Here is a 23,193-nt window from a genome sequence, read left to right on the forward strand (position 1 = left end):
TCCTTGTCTCCTTCCTGCCCCCTCACCAGTGCCTACTCTTCCTCACTTCCTGAGTGCTTTCGGCCCAACCTGTAGGGAGAGGAAAGGGCAGTGCTTGCCTTATTCATTGTATGGGGGGAGGGCAGTGGTTCCCAACCTGCCCTTTCAAATGGTACTGGACTTCCACTCTTTTAAAAATAAATTTGAGTTTTTCTCATATTTGTTTTGTATCTTCAGTTAAATGATATTTTTTTAAAAAGCAAGCTTGAAATTAGAGCATGCACAGCAGCATTCTCTTCCCAATTCCCTTAATAGATGAACATCCAACCTCTTCTTGACACTGTTGGGGCCAGGGAACCCATCACTTTGTAGGAGAGTTGGTTCTCTCTTTCACTGGACAGCTAAGAGTGTTGGGAACTTCTCCATCTTTATTGATTAATTTATTCATATATTAATCATGTATTTATTGAGCACCCACTATATGACAGGCGCTGTTCTAGGCACCTGGAATATAGTAGTGACCAAAGATATGACAATCACAGTCCTTATTTAAGGGCATTCAATCTAGGTTTCCCTCTACTTATTTGTCCTACTTCTGTCTTCCAAATAGATTCCACTGTTTTCATGACAGTTTGACAAATATTGGAAAATGACTGATTTTTGCCTTTTTCAGATTAAACATTCTTTGTTCACTGTGTCAATCACTGAGCTGTAAGCCATCAGTGTCCCCTCATTGTGTACCTTCAGCAAGTCACTGTGACCTCTGTGTGGTCTGAGTACACTTGGGTCCCCAACCAGAGCAGGGCTCAGTGTACAGGGACAGGCTAGGAGGCCAGACTCCAGTGGTTTCAGTACCAGCTCCATCATTTCCTTGCTGTGTTCTCTTGGGCAAGTCACATACCACCCTGTGCCTCAGTTTCGTCTTGTGTAAAGTGAGACTAAGAATGCCACCTACCTCAAAAAGTTGCCATGAGATTAAATGAGTCAGTATAGGTAAAGCACTTAGAGTAGCTCCTGGCCCAAAGTATATGCTCAGCAAATGATAGTTGTTATTCTTACTATTGTTATAATTGGTGTCGGAATAACCTTTCTGTTCCTGCAGCCTCATTATTTCAGGACTCACATTGTGTGTTGGTTTACCAATGCTGGGGATAATTGACAGTAATCTGCTTTGGCTATAGATTCCTCTCAGCTCAGCAAAGAGTCTGGGGCAGAGAACATGTTCAAGAAATGCTGGCTAAATATCTTGGCTTTTGAAAATACTCCTAAACAGAACATAGGAAGGATTTCTCCTCTTATTTTCCCATGTGAAATGATATATTCCTGTAGCTATATTCTCAAACTTTAGTGGCTGATGGGCTGTTAAGGATTCTTTGAAAAAGTTGTTATAAACTGCCATTCATTTTAAGCCTTAATTAAAAATGGTGGCGAGGCACCACTTCTTGTGATAAAATATGCAGAAGGTTTGGGTTTTCAGTGTATATAGATCTGGTCACAGTTGGACTCTAAGTTCCAGACGAAATTCTACATCATCCTTCATGGAACTTCCACATTGACTTGCGGGAGGTGTGTGTGTGTGTGTGTGTGTGTGTGTGTGTGTGTGTGTGTGTGTGTGTGTGTGTGTTTTTATTTTTTTTTACTGTGTGTGTGTGTGTGTGTGTGTGTGTGTGTGTGTGTGTGTGTGTGTGTGTGTGTTTTAATTTATTTTCATCACCACTGGCTTAAATGTTTTCCCTCTGTAGTTGAAGAAGGCAATGCCAACTTATAATGAATAAGTACCTCTGAATGCCTTCCCTTCCTGCCTCTTACCCTGCTTCTCTGGAGTTTCTGGAGGACTGACATTGTTAACTAAAGGGTTTTTACAAGGCTCATCTCCTCGTAGAAGCAGCTGGGAGACAAAGTCTGAGACAGAAAGTTTAAAAGGAAGCAGACCTCCAATATTTGCATCTTCCTTAAATAGAAGTAAACAAAGTATTTAACAGTACCATTTTCATCTGTTCTTACAGTTCTACCCATTGGGTGGAGGTCTCCCCATAGTTCTGGATGTGAATGGGCAAAGTGGGTTTTATATACCTGCTCTGAAACACTGTTCAAAAGTATGAGCCTCAGCCCTGGAGAATGTATTGACCTGTCCTTGTTACCTGCAGTTATTTTAAAAATTTGCCCACTGTCCTGATTACTGCCTTGGCATAACACATTTAGGGAAGTGTTTCCTGGCTCTAAAGCAAATGTGTGCTAAAACGTGGAAAGCACTGCATTTCAGGCAAGGTTCCCAGTTTACTGCTCTACACTTTCTCATAAGAAAGCTAATAAAACTACACATCTGCTCTGATTCTTGTTTTCATGGTTCGTGCAATAGGATGCATCCCGACTCCAATGTTAACTTTCACTGAAGGGCTTTGGATGCTGAATTTTATTAAACAATAGTGCACTTTAATTTTCAGCAGATGCCCTTGATTCTTTAATATCATAGCTTTTGTTCTGCTAAGTCTCAACTTCTGATAATGTAAGGACGACTGGAGAGCAACTCAATATGACCTGCTATAGGTTTGACTGGCTGTAAAAAGTCTTTGAGTCAAATAGTAGTTGTTTTTCAGATTCCTTAAATTTAGGGAATCCCATTTCTAGTTTCTGGAAGGAGAATCATACTTTCTAGTGCTTTAACTGAGTGTGTTAAAGTTAACATATAATACTCTAAGCCTTAGACTTTTTTCCTACTTTTTTTCTTTTTCAGAAAATAGATTTTCTGTCTATTTGTTATATATATATTTTGAGAAGAGAGTTGAAATTTCTGACTTTAATTTTAGATTTTTCTATTTCTTCCTCAAGTCCCACTGGTTTTTGCTTCATGTATTTGAAGCTCTGTCAGTAGATGCAGAAACATCCAGGATCATTATGGATTCTTAGTAAATTGACTTATTTATCATTAGGAAATGATCCCTCCTTATACATTGTAAGACTGTTTGCCCTGAAATTTATTTTGTCCTTTATTAATATCATTTGATTATTGCTAGCATCGTATATTGTTTTCTGTCCTTTTACTTTCGTTTTTAATAGCTCTGCTAAGGTATAAAAGATAATAAAATAATCTGTGTATATTTAAAATGTACAATTTTACAAGTTTTAACATATGCAGCCATCATCATACTCAACATTATCAATATGTCTGTCACCCCAAAAGTTTCCTTGTGCCCCTTTGTACTCCCGACCTTCTGCTCCTCACTGACCCTTCACCACTCTCCAAGCAGTCACAGATCTGGGGGGCAAAAAAGAGATTATTTCTTTATTACTGGTTTTAAGTACTTTCAATATGATATGTCCTGGTGTAGTTTTCTTTATGTTTCTGGTCTTTGGAGTTAAGCTGTTTGGATCTTTGGTTTTATTGTTTCCACCAATTTGGAAATTTTCCAGCCATTATTTCTTCAAATTTTTTCTTTCTTGCCCTCTTGACACTCTCCCCTGGAGTCTCCAATTAGACATGTATCCAGTCATTTAAAGTTATCCCACAGCCCACTGAGGCTCTGTTAATTTGTTTTTTAAAAATTGTTTTCTCTGTGGGTTTCATTCGGAATCATTTCTATGGCTATGTCTTCAAGGTCACCACTCTTTTTCTGCAGTTAATCTAACTTGTCATTAACCTCATTCCATGTATTTTTTTCATTTCATGAACTGTAGTTTTCACCTATAGAAGTTTATTTTGGGCTGGCTTTATATTGTCTGTGTCTGCACTTAACTTTTGAATGTATGGAATGTATGCAGTTTTAAGGGCTGTTTGCGTGTCCCTATCTGGTATTCCAGCATCTGGGCCAGCAGCTCTAGGTCAGTTTTGATTTATTGATTCTTCCTATTGTTATGGATCATATCTCCCTGCTGTTTTGCATGCCTGGTAATTTTCTTATTGAATTCCAAATATTTTTCACTTTACATTTTTGGATGTTAGATATTTTTTGTATTCCTATAAATGTTCTCGAGCTTATTCTGGGATGCACTTAAGTTACTTGGAAACAATATGCTCTTGCTTTCAGAATTTGTTAGGTGAGACTGAAGCATTGCTCAAATTAAGCTAATCCCCCCGCCATACTAAGGGAAGACGTTTATTTATACTCTGCTCAATGCCCCATGAATTATGAATTTTTCCAGTCTGACTAGCGGGAATAGGCACTGTGCCCATACTTGTGTGTGTGTGTTTGAGGCACTGTTACCTCTGTTCCTCTCAGATGATTTTCCCCAGTCTTGAGTGGTTTCCTCATATGCAATTTTTCGTTAGTACTCATCTGAATACTCGAGGGAACCCTCTGTAGATCTTAGAAGTTTTCTCTCTCTGTAGTTCTCTCCTCTCCCTGGACTCACCTCCATCTCAATTTAGAGAATCCACTGGGCTCACCTTCCTTCACTGTGTACTGGAATATCTCTCAGGTTTTAAAGTCAGGCAATAGTAGAGCTCACCTTATTTCTTTCCCGTCTTCCAGAGACCTCTGCCTTTCATTTCTTGGTGTCCAGTGTCTTGCAAAGTTTAATTTGTCAATTTTTTGTTGTTTCACGTGAGAGAGTATGTATGGTCCTCATTACTCTATCTTGGTCAGAAGTAGAAGTCATTTCAGCGTTTAAAGAAAGTCTGCATAATTATTAAGCACTCAGATTGTGGTATATGGTTCATATAGCATTCACATTATTTTTCAGTCATATTTCCAGCATTGAAATTTGCTCATTATGGTGTTTGACTACAAAATGTTAGCAAATGTTAATAATACTCTTGGGCCTTTGTTCCTTAAGCCATTCAGTTACATTTGATTAGCCTCAAACTTTATGAAGAACATAGGGAGAAGCATGATTAATATTTATAATATGCAATTATATTTTGTATTATAATAAGTATAAAGTGGCATCTGGGTTGGGCAGCAGAAAGTGAAAGATTGTCTGTTAAAATTAAGCAGTGTGATTTTGGCCACATTATATGGTGAAATGAAAACTTTTTCTTCACTCTGTGCTATCTGGTGTGTGTGTGTGTGTGTGTGTGTGTGTGTGTGTGTGTGTGTGTGTGTGTCTACTGTAACAAGGTATCATAAGTTAAACATAGAACTTGTGAGTGTTTCAGATCCACCAGAGGGCAGACAGCAGAAGCAAGAAGAACTACAGTTCTGCAGCCTGTGGAACAAAAGCCACATTCAAAGAAAGATAGACAAAAAAAAAAAAAAGAGAGGGCTATGTACCAGATAAAGGAACAAGATAAAACCCCAGGAAAACAACTAAATGAAGTGGAGATAGGCAACCATCCAGAAAAAGAATTCAGAATAATGATAGTGAAGATGATCCAGGACCTCAGAAAAAGAATGGAGGCAAAGATCAAGAAGATGCAAGAAATGTTTAACAAAGACCTAGAGGAATTAAAGAACAAACAAACAGAGATGAACAATGCAATAACTGAAATGAAAAATACACCACAAGGGATCAATAGCAGAATAACTGAGGCAGAAGAATGGATAAGTGACCTGGAAGACAGAATGGTGGAATTCACTGCCACAGAACAGAATAAGGAAAAAAGAATGAAAAGAAATGAAGACAGCCTAAGAGACCTCTGGGACAACATTAAATGCACCAACATTCGTATTATAGGGGGTCCCAGAAGAGAGAGAGAAAGGACCTGAGAAAATATTTGAAGAGATTATAGTAGAAAACTTCCCTAACATGGGAAAGGAAACTACCACCCAAGTCCAGGAAGTGCAGAGAGTCCCAGGCAGGGTGAACCCAAGGAGAAAAACGCCGAGACACATAGTAATCAAACTGACAAAAATTAAAGACAAACAAAGTTATTGAAAGCAACAATGGAAAAATGACAAATAACATACAAGGGAACTCCCATAAGATTAACAGCTGATTTCTCAGCAGAAACTCTACAAGCCAGAAGGGAGTGGCATGATATGCTTAAAGTGATGAAAGGGAAGAACTTACAACCAAGATTACTCTACCCAGCAAGGATCTCATTCAGATTCAATGGAGAAATCACAAGCTTTACAGACAAGCAAAAGCTAAGAGAATTCAGCAGCACCAAGCCAGCTCTACAACAAATGCTAAAGGAAATTCTGTAAGTGGGAAACACAAGAGAAGAAAAGGACCTACAAAAACAATCCCAAAACAATTAAGAAAATGGTAATAGGAGCATACTTATCAATAATCACCTTAAATGTGAATGGATTAAACACTCCAACCAAAAGACACAGGCTTGCTGAATGGATACAAAAACAAGACCCACATATATGTTGTCTACAAGAGTCTCACTTGGGACCTAGGGATACATACAGACTGAAAGTGAGGGGATGGAAAAAGATACTCCATGCAAATGGAAATCAAAAGAAAGCTGGAGTAGCAATACTCAAATCAGATAAAATAGACTTTAAAATAAAGAATGTTACAAACGACAAGAAAGGACACTACATAATGATCAAGGGATCAATCCAAGAAGAAGATATAACAATTATAAATATATATGCACCCAACATAGGGACACCTCAATACATAAGGCAAATGCTAATGGCTATAAAAGAGGAAATCAACAGTAATACAATAATAGTGAGGGACTTTCACACCTCAGTTACACCAATGGACAGATCATCCAGACAGAAAATTAATAAGGAAACACAAGCTTTAAATGACACAATAGACCAGGTACATTTAATTGATATTTATAGGACATGCCATCCGAAGACAACAGATTACACTTTCTTCTCAAGTGTGCATGGAACATTCTCCAGGATAAATCACATCTTGGATCACAGATCAGGCCTCGGTAAATTTAAGAAAATTGAAATCACATCAAGCATCTTTTCTGACCACAGTGCTATGAGATTAAAAATAAATTACAGGGGAAAAAACGTAAAAAACACAAACACATGGAGGCTAAACAATACATTACTAAATAACCAAGAGATCACTGAAGAAATCAAAGAGGAAATGAAAAACGACCTAGAGACAAATGACAATGAATACATGATGATCCAAAACCTATGGGATGCAGCAAAAGCAGTTCTAAGAGGGAAGTTTATAGCAATACAATCCAACCTCAAGAAACAAGAAAAATATCAAACAATCTAACCTTACATCTAAAAGAACTAGAGAAAGAAGAACAAACAAAACCCAAAGTTAGTAGAAGGAAATAAATCATAAAGATCAGAGCAGAAATAAATGAAATAGAAACAAAGAAAACATTAGCAAAGATCAATAAATCTAAAAGCTCGTTCTTTGAGAAGATAAACAAAACTGATAAACCTTTAGCCAGACTCATCAAGAAAAAGAGGGAGAATACTCAAATCAACAAAATTAGAAATGAAAAAGGAGAGGTTACAATGGACACCACAAAAATACAAAGCATCCTAAGAGACTACTACAAGCAACTCTATGCCAATAAAACGGACAGCCTGAAAGAAATGGACAAATTCTTAGAAAGGTATAACCTTCCAAGACTGAACCAGGAAGAAACAGAGTATATGAACAGACCAATCACAAGTAATAAAATTGAAACTGTGATTAAAGATCTTCCGGCAAACAAAAATCCAGGACCAGATGGCTTCACAGTTGAATTCTATCAAATATTTAGAGAATAGCTAACACTCATCCTTCTCAAACTCTTCCAAAAAATTGCAGAGGAGAAACTCTCCCAAACTCATTCTACGAGGCCACCATCACCCTGATGCCAAAACCAGACAGAGATACTACAAAAAAAGAAAATTACAGACCAATATAACTGATGAATATAGATGCAAAAATCCTCAACAAAATACTAGCAAACAGAATCCAACAACAAATTACAAGGATCGTACACCATGATCAAGTGGGACTTATCCCGGGGATGCAAGTTTCTTCAATATACACAAATCTATCAGTGTGATATGCCATAGTAACAAATTGAAGAATAAAAACCATATGATCATCTCAATAGATGCAGAAAAAGCTTCTGACAAAATTCAATACCCATTTATGATAAAAACTCTCCAGAAAGTTGGCATAGAGGGAACCTACCTCAACATAACAAAGGCCATATATGACAAACCCTCAGCACACATCGCTGTCAATGGTGAATAACTGAAAGCATTTCCTCTAAGATCAGGAACAAAACAAGGATGTCCACTCTCACCACTATTATTCAACATAGTTTTGGAAGTCCTAGGCACAGAAATCAGAGAAGAAAAAGAAAAGAATACAAATTGGAAAAGAAGTAGAAGTGTCACTGTTTGCAGATGACATGATACTATACATAGAGAATCCTAAAGATTCCACCAGAAAATGACTAGAGCTAATAAAGAAATTTGGTAAAGTTGCAGGATGAAAAAGTAATGCACAGAAATCTCTTGCATTCCTATACACTAATGATGAAAAATCTGAAAGTGAAATTAAGAAAACACTCCCATTTACCATTGCAACAAAAAGAATAAAATACCTAGGAATAAACCTACCTATGGAGACAAAAGACCTCTATGCAGAAAATTATAAGACACCGATGAAAGAAATTAAAGATGATACCAACAGATGGAGAAATATACCATGTTCTTGGATTGGAAGAATCAACATTGTGAAAATGACTGTACTACCCAAAGCAATCTACAGATTCCATGCAATCCCTATCAAACTACCAATGGCATTTTTCACAGAACTAGAACAAAAAATTTCACAATTTGTATGGAAACACGAAAGACCCCAAATAGCCAAAGCAATCTTGAGAACGAAAAACGGAGCTGGAGGAATCAGGCTCCCTGACTTCAGACTATACTACAAAGGTACAGTAATCAAGACAATATGGTAGTGGCACAAAAAGAGAAATATAGATGAATAGAACAGGATAGAAAGCCTAGAGATAAACCCATACACCTATGGTCAACTAATCTATGACAAAGGAGGCAAGGATATACAATGGAGAAAAGACAGCCTCTTCAATAAATGTGCTGGGAAAACTGGACAGCTACCTGTAAAAGGATGAAATTAGAACACTCCCTAACACTATACGCAAAAATAAACTCCACATTGATTAAAGACTTAAATGTAAGACCAGACACTATCAAACTCTTAGAGGAAAACACAGGAAGAGCACTCTTTGACATAAATCACAGCAAGATCCTTTCTGACCCACTTCCTAAGATTAATGGAAATAAAAACAAAAATAAACAAATGGACCTATTGAAACTTAAAAGCTTTTGCACAGCAAAGGAAACCATAAACAAGACAAAAGGCAACCCTCAGAATAGGAGAAAATATTTCCAAACGAATCAACGGACAAAGGATTAATCTCCAAAATATATAAACAGCTCCCAATATTAATATTAAAAAAACAAACAACCCAATCAAAAAATGGGCAGAAGACCTAAATAGACATTTCTCCAAAGAAGACATACAGATGGCCAAGAGGCACATGAAAAGCTGCTCAACATCACTAATTATAAGAGAAATGCAAATCAGAACTACAATTAGGTATCACCTCACAGCAGTTAGAATTGGCATCATCAGAAAATCTACAAACAAGAAATGCTGGCGAGGGTGTGGAGAAAAGGGAACCCTCTTGCACTGTTGGTGAGAATGTAAATTGATACAGCCACTGTGGAGAACAGTATGGAGGTTCCTTATAGAACTAAAAACAGAATTACCGTATGACCCAGCAATCCCACTACTGGGCATATACCCAGAGAAAACCATATTCAAAACAACACATGCACCGCAATGTTCACTGCAGCACTATTTACAGTAGCCAGGTCGTGGAAGCAATCTAAATGCCCATCGACAGACAAATGGATAAAGAAGATGTTGTACATATATACAATGGAATATTAGTCATAAAAAGGGATGAAACTGGGTCATTTGTAGAGTCATGGATGGACCTAGAGACTGTCATACAGAGTGAAGTAAGTCAGAAAGAGAAAAACAAATATCGTATATTAACGCATATATGTGGAACCTAGAAAAATGGTACAGATGAACCGGTTTGCAGGGCAGAAATTGAGACACAGAAGTAGAGAACAAACGTACGGACACCAAGGGGGGAAAGCGGCGGGGGTGTTGTTGTTGGTGGGATGAATTGGGAGATTGGGATTGACATATATACGCTAATATGTATAAAATAGATAACCAATAAGAACCTGCTGTGTAAATAAATAAATAAAGTAAAAAAAAAAAAAAAAAAAAGGGGAAAACATTTCTTAATAAGGGGAAATAAAGAATAGAATCTGTCATTCCAAAGGAGGTCTGCAGCAGTTTTTGCCATAGTGGTTTTCTTATTTAAAAATAATCCTGTAATAAGAAATAGAAGGTTGTTATTAAATATTTAGACACTGGCTAAGTGAGCATGGAATATTCTGGCAATTTAACATATTTAGTAATATGTGCTTACTGCACCTATATTGCTAAGATTTTTTTTTCTTTTATTTTTGTGGTACGCGGGCCTCTCACTGCTGTGGCCTCTCCCGTTGCGGAGCACAGGCTCGGACGCACAGGCTCAGCGGCCATGGCTCACGGGCCAGCCGCTCCGCGGCATGTGGGATCCTCCCGGACCGGGGCATGAACCCGCGTCCCCTGCATCGGCAGGTGGACTCTCAACCACTGCGCCACCAGGGAAGCCCTACTGCTAAGATTTTGAATAGCATTGGAATGGGGTGCTTTTCTAAGTGAGCTTCAAAGATAGGCTTCTTTCTGGAGCTTATAGACCCTGAATATTTGAAAAGTTCAGTGCTGCACCAGGAATCCCAAGATACCTAGGTCTGCTCAAGGTCTGTCTGCTCCTTGAAGCTTAGGGTCAAATATTAAACAGGATCTTCACTGCTTGCCTTCCTGTAATGATCTTCTCAGCCATTTCCCCAGGAAGAGGCTTTACCCACTGCTGTTTTCTTAATATATTTTACCTAGAGGGAATTTTTTGGCCAAAATAACTTTTGGAAAATAAGTTTTAAATTTTTTGATCTTTCCCTTTCAAAACCACATTTATCTTTATCTCAAGTATACTCTGCTCCTCTAATTCTTAAGTTAAGATACAAAAATGCATTTTGCTTTTAATTCCATTTAAAACTTATATATAGATTTTGAAAAGCAAACAGAATGTGAATTCAGTTCAATAAATATTTGTTGAGCAGCTGTTCTCTGTAAAGCCTAGTGACAGTCTATTTTGAATAATAATGATGCAAATCATCAAAAGATTTATAATTTATTTTCAGGCAGATAGACATGTAAACCCAGTAATTTAACTCATGATTCATTGGCATAAAATCATATTACAGGTTCTCTCCTCCCTTCAATAGACAGCAAGCTCTTTGAGAGCAAGAACTGTACTTTTAGGCCAGATTGTATCCCTAATACCCACAGGTAAAGGATCGGGTAGGCAAAGGTGGAGAGGCTATTGTAGGCTGTAGAATCTGCAGTTAAAATCCAGTAGACATGATAATGCATTGGATTGGGGTGGTGGATTCAGCAACAATTCTGAAATGGCTGAAACAAGGTTCCCAGAGGCATGGGGCTCTGGAGGTAGCATGGGGCCAGTGCAGGAAGGAAATTGAATGACATTCTCAGAAATTAACAGAAAGAGATAGCATATTTTCACACCTTTAGTTTTATTTATCATTTTCCTTAGTGCCCTTGTCTCACCCTTTTTTTCAGCTCTTTAGAAGAGTTCCTAGGCGTGGTTTATTTTTATGATTGGACTATATGATAATTTATGACTGGATAAATTATTCACAATACTATTTTCTCTTACTAGGAGTGCCAAAATCTAATTAGAGCTACCACAAAAATATATATTCCAGAAATTGCTTTTCACCCTGTTAAAAAAATATATAATTTCCCATAGCTAATAGAGGACATTTAAGAACCTACGCTGACAGAGAATGGACTTGAAGACATGGGGAGGGGGAAGGGTAAGCTGGGACGAAGTGAGACAGTGGCACTGACATATATACACTACCAAATGTAAAATAGATAGCTAGTGGGAAGCAGCTGCATAGCACAGGGAGATCAGCTCGGTGCTGTGTGGCCACCTAGAGGGGTGGGATAGGGAGGGTGGGAGGGAGACGCAAGAGGGAGTGGATATGGGGATATATGAATACGTATAGCTGATTCACTTTGTTATGCAGCAGAAACTAACACACCATTGTAAAGCAATTATATTCCAATAAAGATGTTAAAAAAAAGAACCTATGCTTATAATTAGTACTGAGATTTATGTGTAAATAAACATAGTATGTGTGTATATACATTTATGTATTTGCCATATAAAAATCCATGCCATATTGTACGTTTGTCAATTTAAATAATGATTTACATTATGTATACATTATTCTAAGAGTTATCCTGATTTCTCTTTTGTCAGTCTGCACATTTTATTAAAATAATTTGTGAGAGTGATTGATTTAAATGAACCCACTTCTGAGAAAGTGATTGTTTTAATTTAAAATGTTGGGTATTTTTTCCCCTGTACCTGAAGGCAGTTGGACTGATTTGCATTCCTTTCAGTTCTAAGTGTTGAGGCTAATATATTATGAAACATCTTTTTTTTTCCTTGATATACATGCACATTAGCTTTCATTATTTCTATTTTAATTAATATCAGAGAGCATAGTTAGAGTTTCACTCAAGGAGTATCCTCAGAACATTTTTAGTAAAATGTGCAGGCACAGTAAATATAAAAGACAGAACAAAAGGAAAAGGATAATTAAGACAGGCTAAGTTTTCATGTTTTCTTAAGCAGAGTAGGTATTCTGAATGCATAAGTATTTTAAAAGAGAATAAAGAACTCTAACAATTTTATAAGTTGGTAAATATTTTGCATTTTTTATATGGCTAACAAAATATAGGTGTGGGACTTCAGATATTTTTATTCATCCTTCAATTATTAATTGAGAGTCCAAGTTGTAGGAGTTTGGGCTATATTGGTATTGCAAATAAGATCATTGGTTTTGTAGCACTTTGTCACCAAACCTTCTTATCCCATTAGTTTAAAGAAACATGTGAACATGCACCTCAATATAAGTTTGTTTCACACAAGCAATATCTCCATTCTTTTATATCCTAAGGCATAATATTCATTTAGGGTGAGGTTCCATTCTTATCACAGTAGATGTATTTCAGATCGTCTTCTAAACATTTTAAAAATCTTTTGGCTGACTTCATGTGAGATTTGAATAGATTATCATTGTTTTGATACTTACTTCCATGCTTATTTTTAACCACATAATCCATGTAGAAGATATGTGTCATCTCTGTCATTTTCTTCATGTTAAGCGTTTGCTTGCTTTTTCGTTTTTTTGTATCACCTTTGATCCATACTATCTCTGGGATTTTTTTCCCCTACACTATCCTAACTTTAGTTAAACTAAATAATATAATTTATAAGCCCGCTTAACCAGGAGCACATAAATTTCAACATACTGTAAAGCATTCATTGGGAACAGTGACTGAGAGCCAGGGTCACTGGGCCAGCCCCTCAGCATTATGGGATGCCCCACCTGCCTCAGGTACTTCAAGGACCTAATGTGACATGTGACTCTGAAGACACTGATGTCAATTCATGTTAAGTATTAGTGAAGCTTAAGTTCTTTCTCATTTTTGGAGATAATAAAATAGTAAGTTCTAATACTGGGTCTTCTTACACTGCAGTGCACTGTCCTACAATCCCCTTGGCCAGGAGAGGCCCTCCACTTTGGACGCTGTTGCTTTAAATTGCTGCAGTCTGGGTCCTATCCATTCCGGCAGTTATGTGAGATTTTCTTGGTCCTTTTTTGTCAACTTTTCTCTCACAGAGTCATAAAATAATACATGTAAGTTATCTGTCCAGCACATATTAGACGGAAGTTGAGACTTGTATTGATGTAGAGTGAGAAAATGAAGGGTTAGAGCCTTCTATTCGCAGTAGACCTAGATTAGTCATACCTTTGTATGTGTGACTGCACATAACTGATGTGGTTGTTTTGTCAGTAAAATTGTTTTGTTTTGTTTTTGCTATGATTATTTGGTTGTATACTTTAGGCTTAGGGAGAAAAGTTTTTTTGTTTGTTTGTTTTAATTATTTGAAAGACTGACTTTAAGCTATAAATGGCCACATTGCACAATGGCCAATTATATAAATAAGGATCACAGTAAAGGTTTTATGGACATGTGATTATGTGCAAAGAGAAAATATTAAGTGGAATTCTTGAAAAGTTGGGGCAACCAGTTAATCTACAACAGTAATAGGTGTTTAGTTTACTTGCATATATGTGTGCAATATTATTTGCAAGTAGGCACAAAATGCTATTTTAACTCATTCTTTCTCAAAGGCATTAATAGATTTATTAAAATTTCTGCATTTGCATTATAAAATTAGCATGCCATCATGATAGGATATTTTGCAAATAATAAAATATTGAAAGATAAATATTCCAATAACCATCAAAATAGAGTTATATTTAACATTTTGGCACATCCTCCCCCATTTTCTCTATGGATAGTATTTTTTACATAGTCATGATCGTGTTATATATACATACGTTGTTACACAAAACTTTATACCACACTGAGGATTTATTTTGGGGTTAGAAGTGCAGAAAGTACAATTACCTGATCAAAAGTTGTGGACATTTTTAAGGCTTTTCTGTGATTTCTGTCTTGGTTTTCATGTTGTTGTTCCAGTTTTCACTTTTACCTGCAATATGAAATTACTGGAAAACTACACCTTTGTCAGTATTCATTCAAGAAATATACATTGCATAGCTCTCATTCATCTAGACCCAGGAAATGCCATGGTGAGCAATATCGTACATTTCAGTTTTCCTTATGAAACTTACAGTCCAGGTTGGAGACAGACATCAGTGATACAAGTGCACAAATAAATGTGGAATTAAAGTTATGAATTATAGAGCAGAATGTTAACGTCTGTTTAATCTCAGTGGTGGGTGCATGGATGTAGGTTGTGTTGCATTCTCTGTCTTTTAGTGTATTAATAATATTTCAAAATGAAATCATTTTGTTGTCTACAAAATGTTACACCTATAAAGAATGCTGCCATAAAAGCATTCCAAGGAGGAGTCTCACGTCTTCTGAGGTGTCAGGCAAGTGCCCCAAAGGAAGTATCGATGGAGTCAAACTTGGGAAGAAGAAAAAGGAGCAACTAGGCAAAGACATGTGCACGTGGGGTTGTGTGCACAGGTGCGCAGGGGAGCATCTCTAGGGAAGTGGATGTATTTGAGACATGTAAGGTTAAGGGAACAGGATAAAGGTGGGAGATTATGGGATCTTTGTAGGCAGCCCACAGTGACCCAGGTTGAGCTATGCACTGAGGATGGCGTGGGAACAGTAGAAACCAAGGTTGGGCAGATAGGATGGTTCCCCACTGCTGCAGGGTGTGAGTAATTCAGCAGGTATTGGAGAGTGGCTACATATCTCCTCATCTGATGGACCGCAACAGGCATACTGCAGGTTTTAAGACCACCTAGGAGAGGCCACTAGGGGCTGAACTGCTGCTGGTGGTGAACATAGAAAAAGAGAAAAGAGTGAAGGAGTTTTGTTTTTGTTTTTTTTTTTTGGCGGTTCACGAGCCTCCCACTGTTGTGGCCTCTCCTGTTGTGGAGCACAGGCTCCGGACGCGCAGGCTCAGCGGCCATGGCTCAGGGGCCCAGCCGCTCCGTGGCATGTGGGATCTTCCCGGACTGGGGCACGAACTCACGTCCCCTGCATTGGCAGGCAGACTCTCAACCACTGCGCCACCAGGGAAGCCCTGAAGGAGATTTTGAAGACAGCGTCTGTAGGAATTGGGCAGCCCATTAGGTGGAATAAAAAAGGCATGCATGGTGTTGGTCTTAGGGGGTTGACACTGTTAACATCAGTGTCAAGTCAGGAGTTGACTTTTGGCTGAAGTTGGTGGAGATGAGGGAATTAAAGTGAAAATGATACTGTAGGAATTTAAATGTATACATTATTAAATTTATAATTTTGGTGAGGGTTTTGTGGGTAGAGATTTATTGGAAATGTGGCCAATGGCAAAGTAGGGCAGATCTTAGAAGAGATTTTTCAAGAAATTTGGTCATTTCTAACTTTATGTTATTGCTTTATATTCTAGATTCCAGGTATGCAGGGTTCAGGGTTAGACACAGCTAGAGATAATCTTCGAGAACCTAGTTTTAAAAAGCAGATGAGTTTGTATTTTAAGTTTTTAAGATGTTTAATTCGATTGTTCGATTTTTACAGGCCACATAATTTAGTAGTTAAGTGGGCAGGCTCATGTCAACCCCAGCTTTGCACTTATTAGTCATATGTTCTTTGTGAAATTAATTCATTGTTCTGTGTCTTCACTTTCTCATCATCAAAATGGGCTTCCTATTAAGTAAGTTGTGGTGAAAATTCAATGAGTCAATCCTGGCACCTGAGAACGCGGTCGATGTTATTACGGTTTCTAAAACAAACAAACAAATAATGTGAAACTATGTAAATAGAAATCAATTTGGTTTTTCTTGTCTTAAAATTAAATAAGAACTCAAAAACACAATTTCATGTTTTACTTGTACTTTCTTATCAGACATGAGGTGTGATGATGACAAATTAGGCCCTTAACCTAATGTCCTTCAGGTTCACTTCTGTTGTCACAAATGGCAGGATTTCCTTCTCTTTTATGGCTGAATAATATTCCATTGTGTATCTACACCACATATTTTTTTTATCCATTCATCTATTGGTGGACACTTAGGTTGTTTACATGCTCTGGCCACTGTGAACAATGCCTCAGTGAACATGGGGGTGCAGATATCTCTTTGAGATCCTGATTTCATTGCCTTTGCATGTGTACCCAGAAGTGAGATTCCTGGATCAAATGGATAATATTTCTATTTTTCATTTTTTGAGGAACCTCCATCCTGTTTTCCACTGGGACTGCACCTATTTTACATTCCCACCAACAATGCATAAAGGTCCCCTTTTCTCTACATCCTCTCCAGTGTTTGTTCTCTCTTATCTTTTTTTAATACAAAAAACAAAAGAGAAGGGCTCTCGCTGTGTACGTGTGAAGGGACCTGCGGGGGTTATGGGTCTTCTCACTGCCTTGCCTGATGTACTTAATTCAAGTGCAGAAGATATAGTTGCTACGATATAGGATCACTGAAAATAAGTGATCCAGAACATAAAGGTTTTGCAGAAAAACTGTCAATCTCTAAAATGCTCTATATGTTTTCATGGCAACTAAGAATCCCTACCCTTGTCCGCGCCTTTGTTCCCTTCCTTTTCTGTGCTACCTCTTTTCAGTGACAAGCAAAAATATGATGCAGCAAAACTAGGAAAAGTCCTCAGTGCTTAAAGGGTCAGTAGCCCAGCCAAGTCTTATTGGATGATGGGCAGATTAAGGCACAAGAGTAATTTTTTCCACTAATGCACATTTTAGAATTATGTGATTTTTAAAATTATGTACTACAGAGTAAGGAACATACATGACACAATCCTAATAATCACGTAGACGTTTCTTTTCAAAATCCTGCTCTTCCAAAAACACCTGTATTCTAACATGGTTGATCACATGAATGCTGTGATTTTCATGTATTATTTTCCAGGGTTTCTTCAATATCATAGTATCTTTGAAGAAAATCTGTGTACCATGGGGTCATTTTCCAAATTCAGATCTACATAGAAACAGATGCTCTCACTTTCTAATTTCTTGAGAACTAAACATAAGGCTGAGGATATTCTGTTTTGAATAGCTTTTTATGTTTGTTTTTGCATGTGGCATTTTTTGTGTGTTTTCAGCTATTTGAAGTCCATCATTTTATGATTGATTACAAGATGCTTTGTTTCATCATTCTGTAATATCCTCCTGTTTTGACAGCATGATCGCATTTGCATGTCCTATTCAGGGGTTGTGGAGAGATGCCAGTTGCCATGGCGGGGATTCTGATGCCCCCCATCAAATCTAGTCATGAGATGAGGATGGCCTTTGAAAAGCCACATGCAAATGTTTATTTTCAAAGGTACAGTTGGCTCTTTGTGAGGCATCGGATCACTAGACTGGCTGGCTATGTTTTAGATGAATCATCTAATGAGTAGTATGTTACCATCTAACTTCCCTTTTGGTTTTAATAAACTTCCACTGCCCTCAACCTCAAGCCATTTGGGCCAAGAATCAAAAGCCATATTGTATAATTTTACTGTCCTTTTTAGTTATATAAGTTATATAGGATTATCTTTTTAATGCATCTAATTGGTCTAGATTATGGCCAGAGAGCTTAGGTTTGTTATTGTGTCTTGCCCTGAGTTCAGAAGTTGATTTACACATTTTCCTATGGATCACACATAAGTACACAGATGTTTCTGTGCAAGTTAGGGTGACCATTTAGACATCAAGGAAACATCCTCCATATCAGGGCTTTTTCTAAGAATGTGTACCAAATGTTAGTGTGACTTTTTTTTTTAATACAGCTTTTTCACATTTTGGAATTCCTTGTCAAATTATGTAAAAAGCCTTTAACAAGGTTTCTTGTTAAAGAAGCCTTTAACAAGGTTTCTTGTTAAAGAAGCCTTTAACAAGGTTAAGAAGCCTTTAACAAGGTTTCTTAAAGCCAGAAGTTTGCAAAACTCTTGTCCTGCCATCCTGAATCGTATTAGTTTAAACTGTTAAGCTAGTTAGTTTAGGACTTAACTAATAACTAAACTAACAGATTAAGTAGTTTAATCTTCTAACTAACCAACCGTTTAAATACACGCATATCAGTTTCATAAAATGACCTATTAGCTACAGCTGACGACTGCAGTTTCTTCACCTTCTGTGATTAGCATCTTCCAGGTTTGAGAAATACAGAGGCATCTGGGAAACATAAAATAAAAGGTGCTATGTCCATAAAATACCCTCTTACTTCTGAAAAAGAAAGAAAAGAAACAGAAAAGAAAAAAGAAATTCAATTGTGACACATTGTGAGGCTTATGACCACTATGTTTGCCTTTCAGATCCCCAGCTCAAGGGTATAGTGACCAGGTTATATTGCAGGCAAGGCTACTACTTGCAAATGCACCCCGATGGAGCTCTCGATGGAACCAAGGATGACAGCACTAATTCTAGTAAGTGACAACCTCAGGCCACCAGTGAACACAATTGGTAGAAGATATGCTGCTACTTAAATGACTTTTAAAAATACACTTGCAAATATTGGGTTATGTTCATTCATTTTTACAAATGTTACACAATAGAATGCCATTGACAATTTTACCTGGACCACATGGATGGAAATATTCATAGAGCCACAAAAGAAACCTGTCATTTTAAGAGACGTATTAGTTAATCTTTTCAGTTTTTTTTTCCAAAACAGTTGTCATATCCAGCATTATTGTTACTTTAATCTCATTATCATCGAAGTCAAGTAACTACACTAACACATTCAGGTGAAAGTTGATTACATGTTTACTTTGGAAGTTTTATCTTTATTAGGCCCGTAGCTGCTTAATGATAACTGGAAATTCAAGAGTTACAAGGATTAGTTGTTTCAAATAATAGAAATGTTATGTTTCAAATAATAAAAACATTATTTTTAAAATTCTTTGTGTTCAACAAGAAAAGATAATATCTTTCTTTATAGAGAGAACATGAAGGCTGTGTGCTTTTAAATGCATTGTACAAATTGTTTATTTGATAAAATTGGGTCTGTGCTTTTATTTATTTATTTTTAATTAAAAAGCCACCCACTTTCCCTTGTTTAATGTCTGTCTTCATTTTACTGTTTCTTTATATATAACTTTTCTTTGTATTTTTATTCTGGTGCCTGCCCCTCTTGTTCAATTATGTTTTCCTTTCCCATTTTCTGTTCATATTGGCCTCTGATTCCCTTTAGTTAACACATCAGTTCTAAAATAGACACACTTTTTATTGCTCAGGAGAATTAGTGAAAAGCAAAAATTGATTTTATTAGAAATATTTAATCACATATTACTAGTAGATATGAATCTTTTCATTGATTTATCATTTATCCTTCATATACAGAACATCATTCTATGGAAAGAAGGAGGCTTTGAATACATATAACCAAATTATAGATTCTTCCTGTTTTAAAGTCTAGTAATCAACTGTTGAGAAGCACTGATTCTGAGAGCAGCTAATGATATAGACTATTTTTGCGCTTGGTGTTGCTAAGTGAAATATCAATATTTTCCCAGCCATTGTGTTTATATTTTAGACTTTGGACATCGCTTCATTTTTAATTTTTCTTCCAATTTTAAATATTTTCTTTGTTTATCTACATTCTCCTCCTATTCATTGTTTAATCTTTTCCTCTGTTTATATTATGTCTCCCTTTTGTACTTTAAATTTTTCCCTGTCATATTTGTTCATTGATTTTGGTTCGCTTTATTTCCTCTTTTGATTTAGAAAAAGAGAAGGTAAAGCAATTCAGATACAGGGAAGAAAGAGAAGACATTTTTATTCATAAGACTGATGTCAAACATTGTTTACTTTTTGGGATTTTGATATTAGGTTGAACTTTTAAAATCATCAGCACTTGACCATCTTTGACCTACAAAAGATGTCAGTTTCTTCTGATTCATGTTAATACATATCTATCTGCTCATTTTCCTTTCCCCACTTTTAACTCCTTACCCATTCTTTGACAAAACGCATTCTCTTTTTCTTACATCTTACAGTCACGGGGGTCATGGACTTTAGAGACTCCTAAGTTCTGATGTCTTCAATGTCCTCTGGTTTTCTTGGGCCAGAGTCTAGTAGAGCATGAGAAGAATTTTCTATAACTATGGTTATGAGAAGAGCTATGACACTGATTTATCAGACTAGAGGTTGATGCCATCCATTTTGACAAAAGTTTTCAAGAAGGGAAATATACTATAGCCGTATGAAAATGCTGCTTAGTTGGACTTACTGGGAAAATAACTTCCTTCTAACAAATGGTTTATGAGTTTTTTCCCTACCTTCTCCTTTTGTTTTTGTAATGCCAAACAAATTGGTTGTTTTTCATTATGGACTCAATATCGAGTTAAGAAGTGTCAAGTAGACACTGTCTTTTAAAAGCATATTGCTTCACAATTGAGTAAGCAGCACAATATTTCCTAAATTGTGAAAGTACAGATGTAGACATTATACACACACGTGATTATATCTGGTCATCTGCATAATATTAAACACTAGACTGGAAAGCTGAGATAGTAAAAGATACTAGACCTTCTGTTCCTGAATGTATGAGGCTTCTTTCCTCCTATTGTGTAACTGCACCCAAGGAACAAGAATCTCTGGGTGGCTTGTGAAATCCTTTCTAATCCCCTTAGATACTGGTGAGGAACAGTTCTGGGAACCAAGCAGGAACAGGAGCCCCAGTGGACAAGCAAATCAGAACCAAATCAGAGTGACCTCACTAGAGGGATTTCGATTCCTATGCAAAGATCTGGCCCACGGTTTCTTTTCTTACAAGTTACCATTGCATTTTATGTGCCCTTTAAGCCAGTTAGGTTAGTTTCTTTACCATTTCAACATTTGAAAAGACAAAGCAGAACAGAATAAAACAGTCTGAGATAAATGCTTCCTTCTCAAAAGGTTATAAAAATTGTATGATTGTAAAATTTAATAAAACTTGGCAGATTGTAGCAGCTTTATAAAAGCAACGGGAATTACTAATTAACTCTACTTTTGTGTACTATCACCATCTTAATTGAAAAACACAGGTTTTTAGGATGAATTTTAAGATATTTTCTTTTCTCTGGTTTATCACAGTAGTCTTCTACTCCTAGGGAAATTGTTAGCCCTGAAAGGTGTTCTTTAGAAATGGGGGTGAGCATCAGAGATGCTGACAGACAGACAGGTCCTCATTAGAGCACTGCCCTTTTTTCTTGAGGAAGGCTATGATGTAATAATTCACAAACACATTCCATTTTTTAATATTTCTCTGAATACAAAACAAGGATTAGTCATCTATAGATAGGAAAAATAAAGAGAAATAACCTACACGTCACCCTGATGCCATCCCAGAAGTCATCAAATGACAAAACTGAGGCTTGAATCTTCAAATTTTCATGATTTGAGCTCAATAGATAGCCCACTACTAAATATGAGATTACTTAAAACTAGGTAAAGTCGAACCAACCTGCTCAGCTTCCTTTGTCAAAAAGTTTAAATGTGTTGGAAAGGAGAAAGGCCTGCAGGCGAACCTGATACTAACGTCCTCCCAGGCTTAACAGCCTGAGATCTAGAACTATCTGGGCAAGAAAATCATTGATGATGGATAATTGGTGCTAATAGAGAGGTACTGGAGCAACTCACCTGCTTACCTAGGCTTGCACGTGCCCTGGAAAGATCTTTCACAAAAGGTAGTGCCTGGCTTACCTCATCACCACACTCATTCTCCAGGGTGTGTTTCCTTAAAATTCTTAGAGTTTCCCTTCTATCTACTAAAGGTCAGCATTACCATGACTATGGTATTTGATTAGGGAGTGGTTTTCTTCCCCAGTTTGCTTCTGGGGATGCCCCGGGATTTTTCCTGTGCTCTTAAACTTCTTTGTCCCCTTTACCAGATACTGCAAGCAGAAGAGGACTATAGAAATATCCATATGCAATAACTATTGCAAGATCAAAGCCTCATACAAACCAATCCCTCTCACCTTAGAAGTTCCCAACCTGATAACTTGCTGTTTGAAAATGGCTGGTCACTCACAGTGCCCACTCCCCGAAAGGCCTTAGGAAGGTGGTTCTCACCTTGGCTGTAGGTCGGGGTCATTTTAGGAGCGTTGTTTTAAAAAATTTGTGATGCCCTAAACCCACTCCCAGAGACTGATTTAATCCCATTGGTCTGGAGTTGGGCATGGCCATCCTATTTTATGAATACAGCTAGTTTTAAAGTGCAGCCAGGGTTGAGTGAAATTCACTATTCTATGGAGACTGGAGTGTTCTGCAGAATGAACAAAGTAGCATGGACATCTTCATTATTCTTACTCCCCTAGGTCTTGTGATATTGCTTTATAATTATGTTATATACAAAAAGAGTGAAAAAACGTAATGATGTTTCATTTAATGTGGGTATCTGTGGTTTTGATTAGCGCCATGGTTCAGTCATGGTCAGCTCTGAATAGGCTTCCACATTATGGTGGTTCTATGGATTCACTTTCCATTTTCATCCTGTAAATTGTAATAACTATTATTTTAATTATTATTCAGGCCACAAGCAAAATCCTAGGGAGGGGGACAGTTTTTTTTTAGTACAGTCATTTTAGACTATCTTCTATAATTTTACTCTTTCCCATACTATATTA

At 37.0% G+C, this 23,193-nt stretch overlaps 1 protein-coding gene across 2 annotated transcripts in view; it reads left to right on the forward strand.

Annotated features, from left to right (window-relative positions):
• FGF14 (fibroblast growth factor 14) overlaps positions 1-23,193 on the forward strand; it is a 638,070-nt gene that overhangs the window by 487,693 nt on the left and 127,184 nt on the right. For both annotated transcript variants that reach the window (XM_007461523.1, XM_007461524.1), the window contains exon 2: positions 18,901-19,011. In XM_007461523.1, coding sequence (XP_007461585.1) covers positions 18,901-19,011 — 111 coding nt within the window. The remainder of the gene's footprint in view (positions 1-18,900; positions 19,012-23,193) is intronic.

Source organism: Lipotes vexillifer, unplaced genomic scaffold (genome assembly GCF_000442215.2).
Source record: "Lipotes vexillifer unplaced genomic scaffold, Lipotes_vexillifer_v1.1 scaffold655, whole genome shotgun sequence".
NCBI classification, from domain to species: Eukaryota; Metazoa; Chordata; class Mammalia; order Artiodactyla; family Lipotidae; genus Lipotes; species Lipotes vexillifer.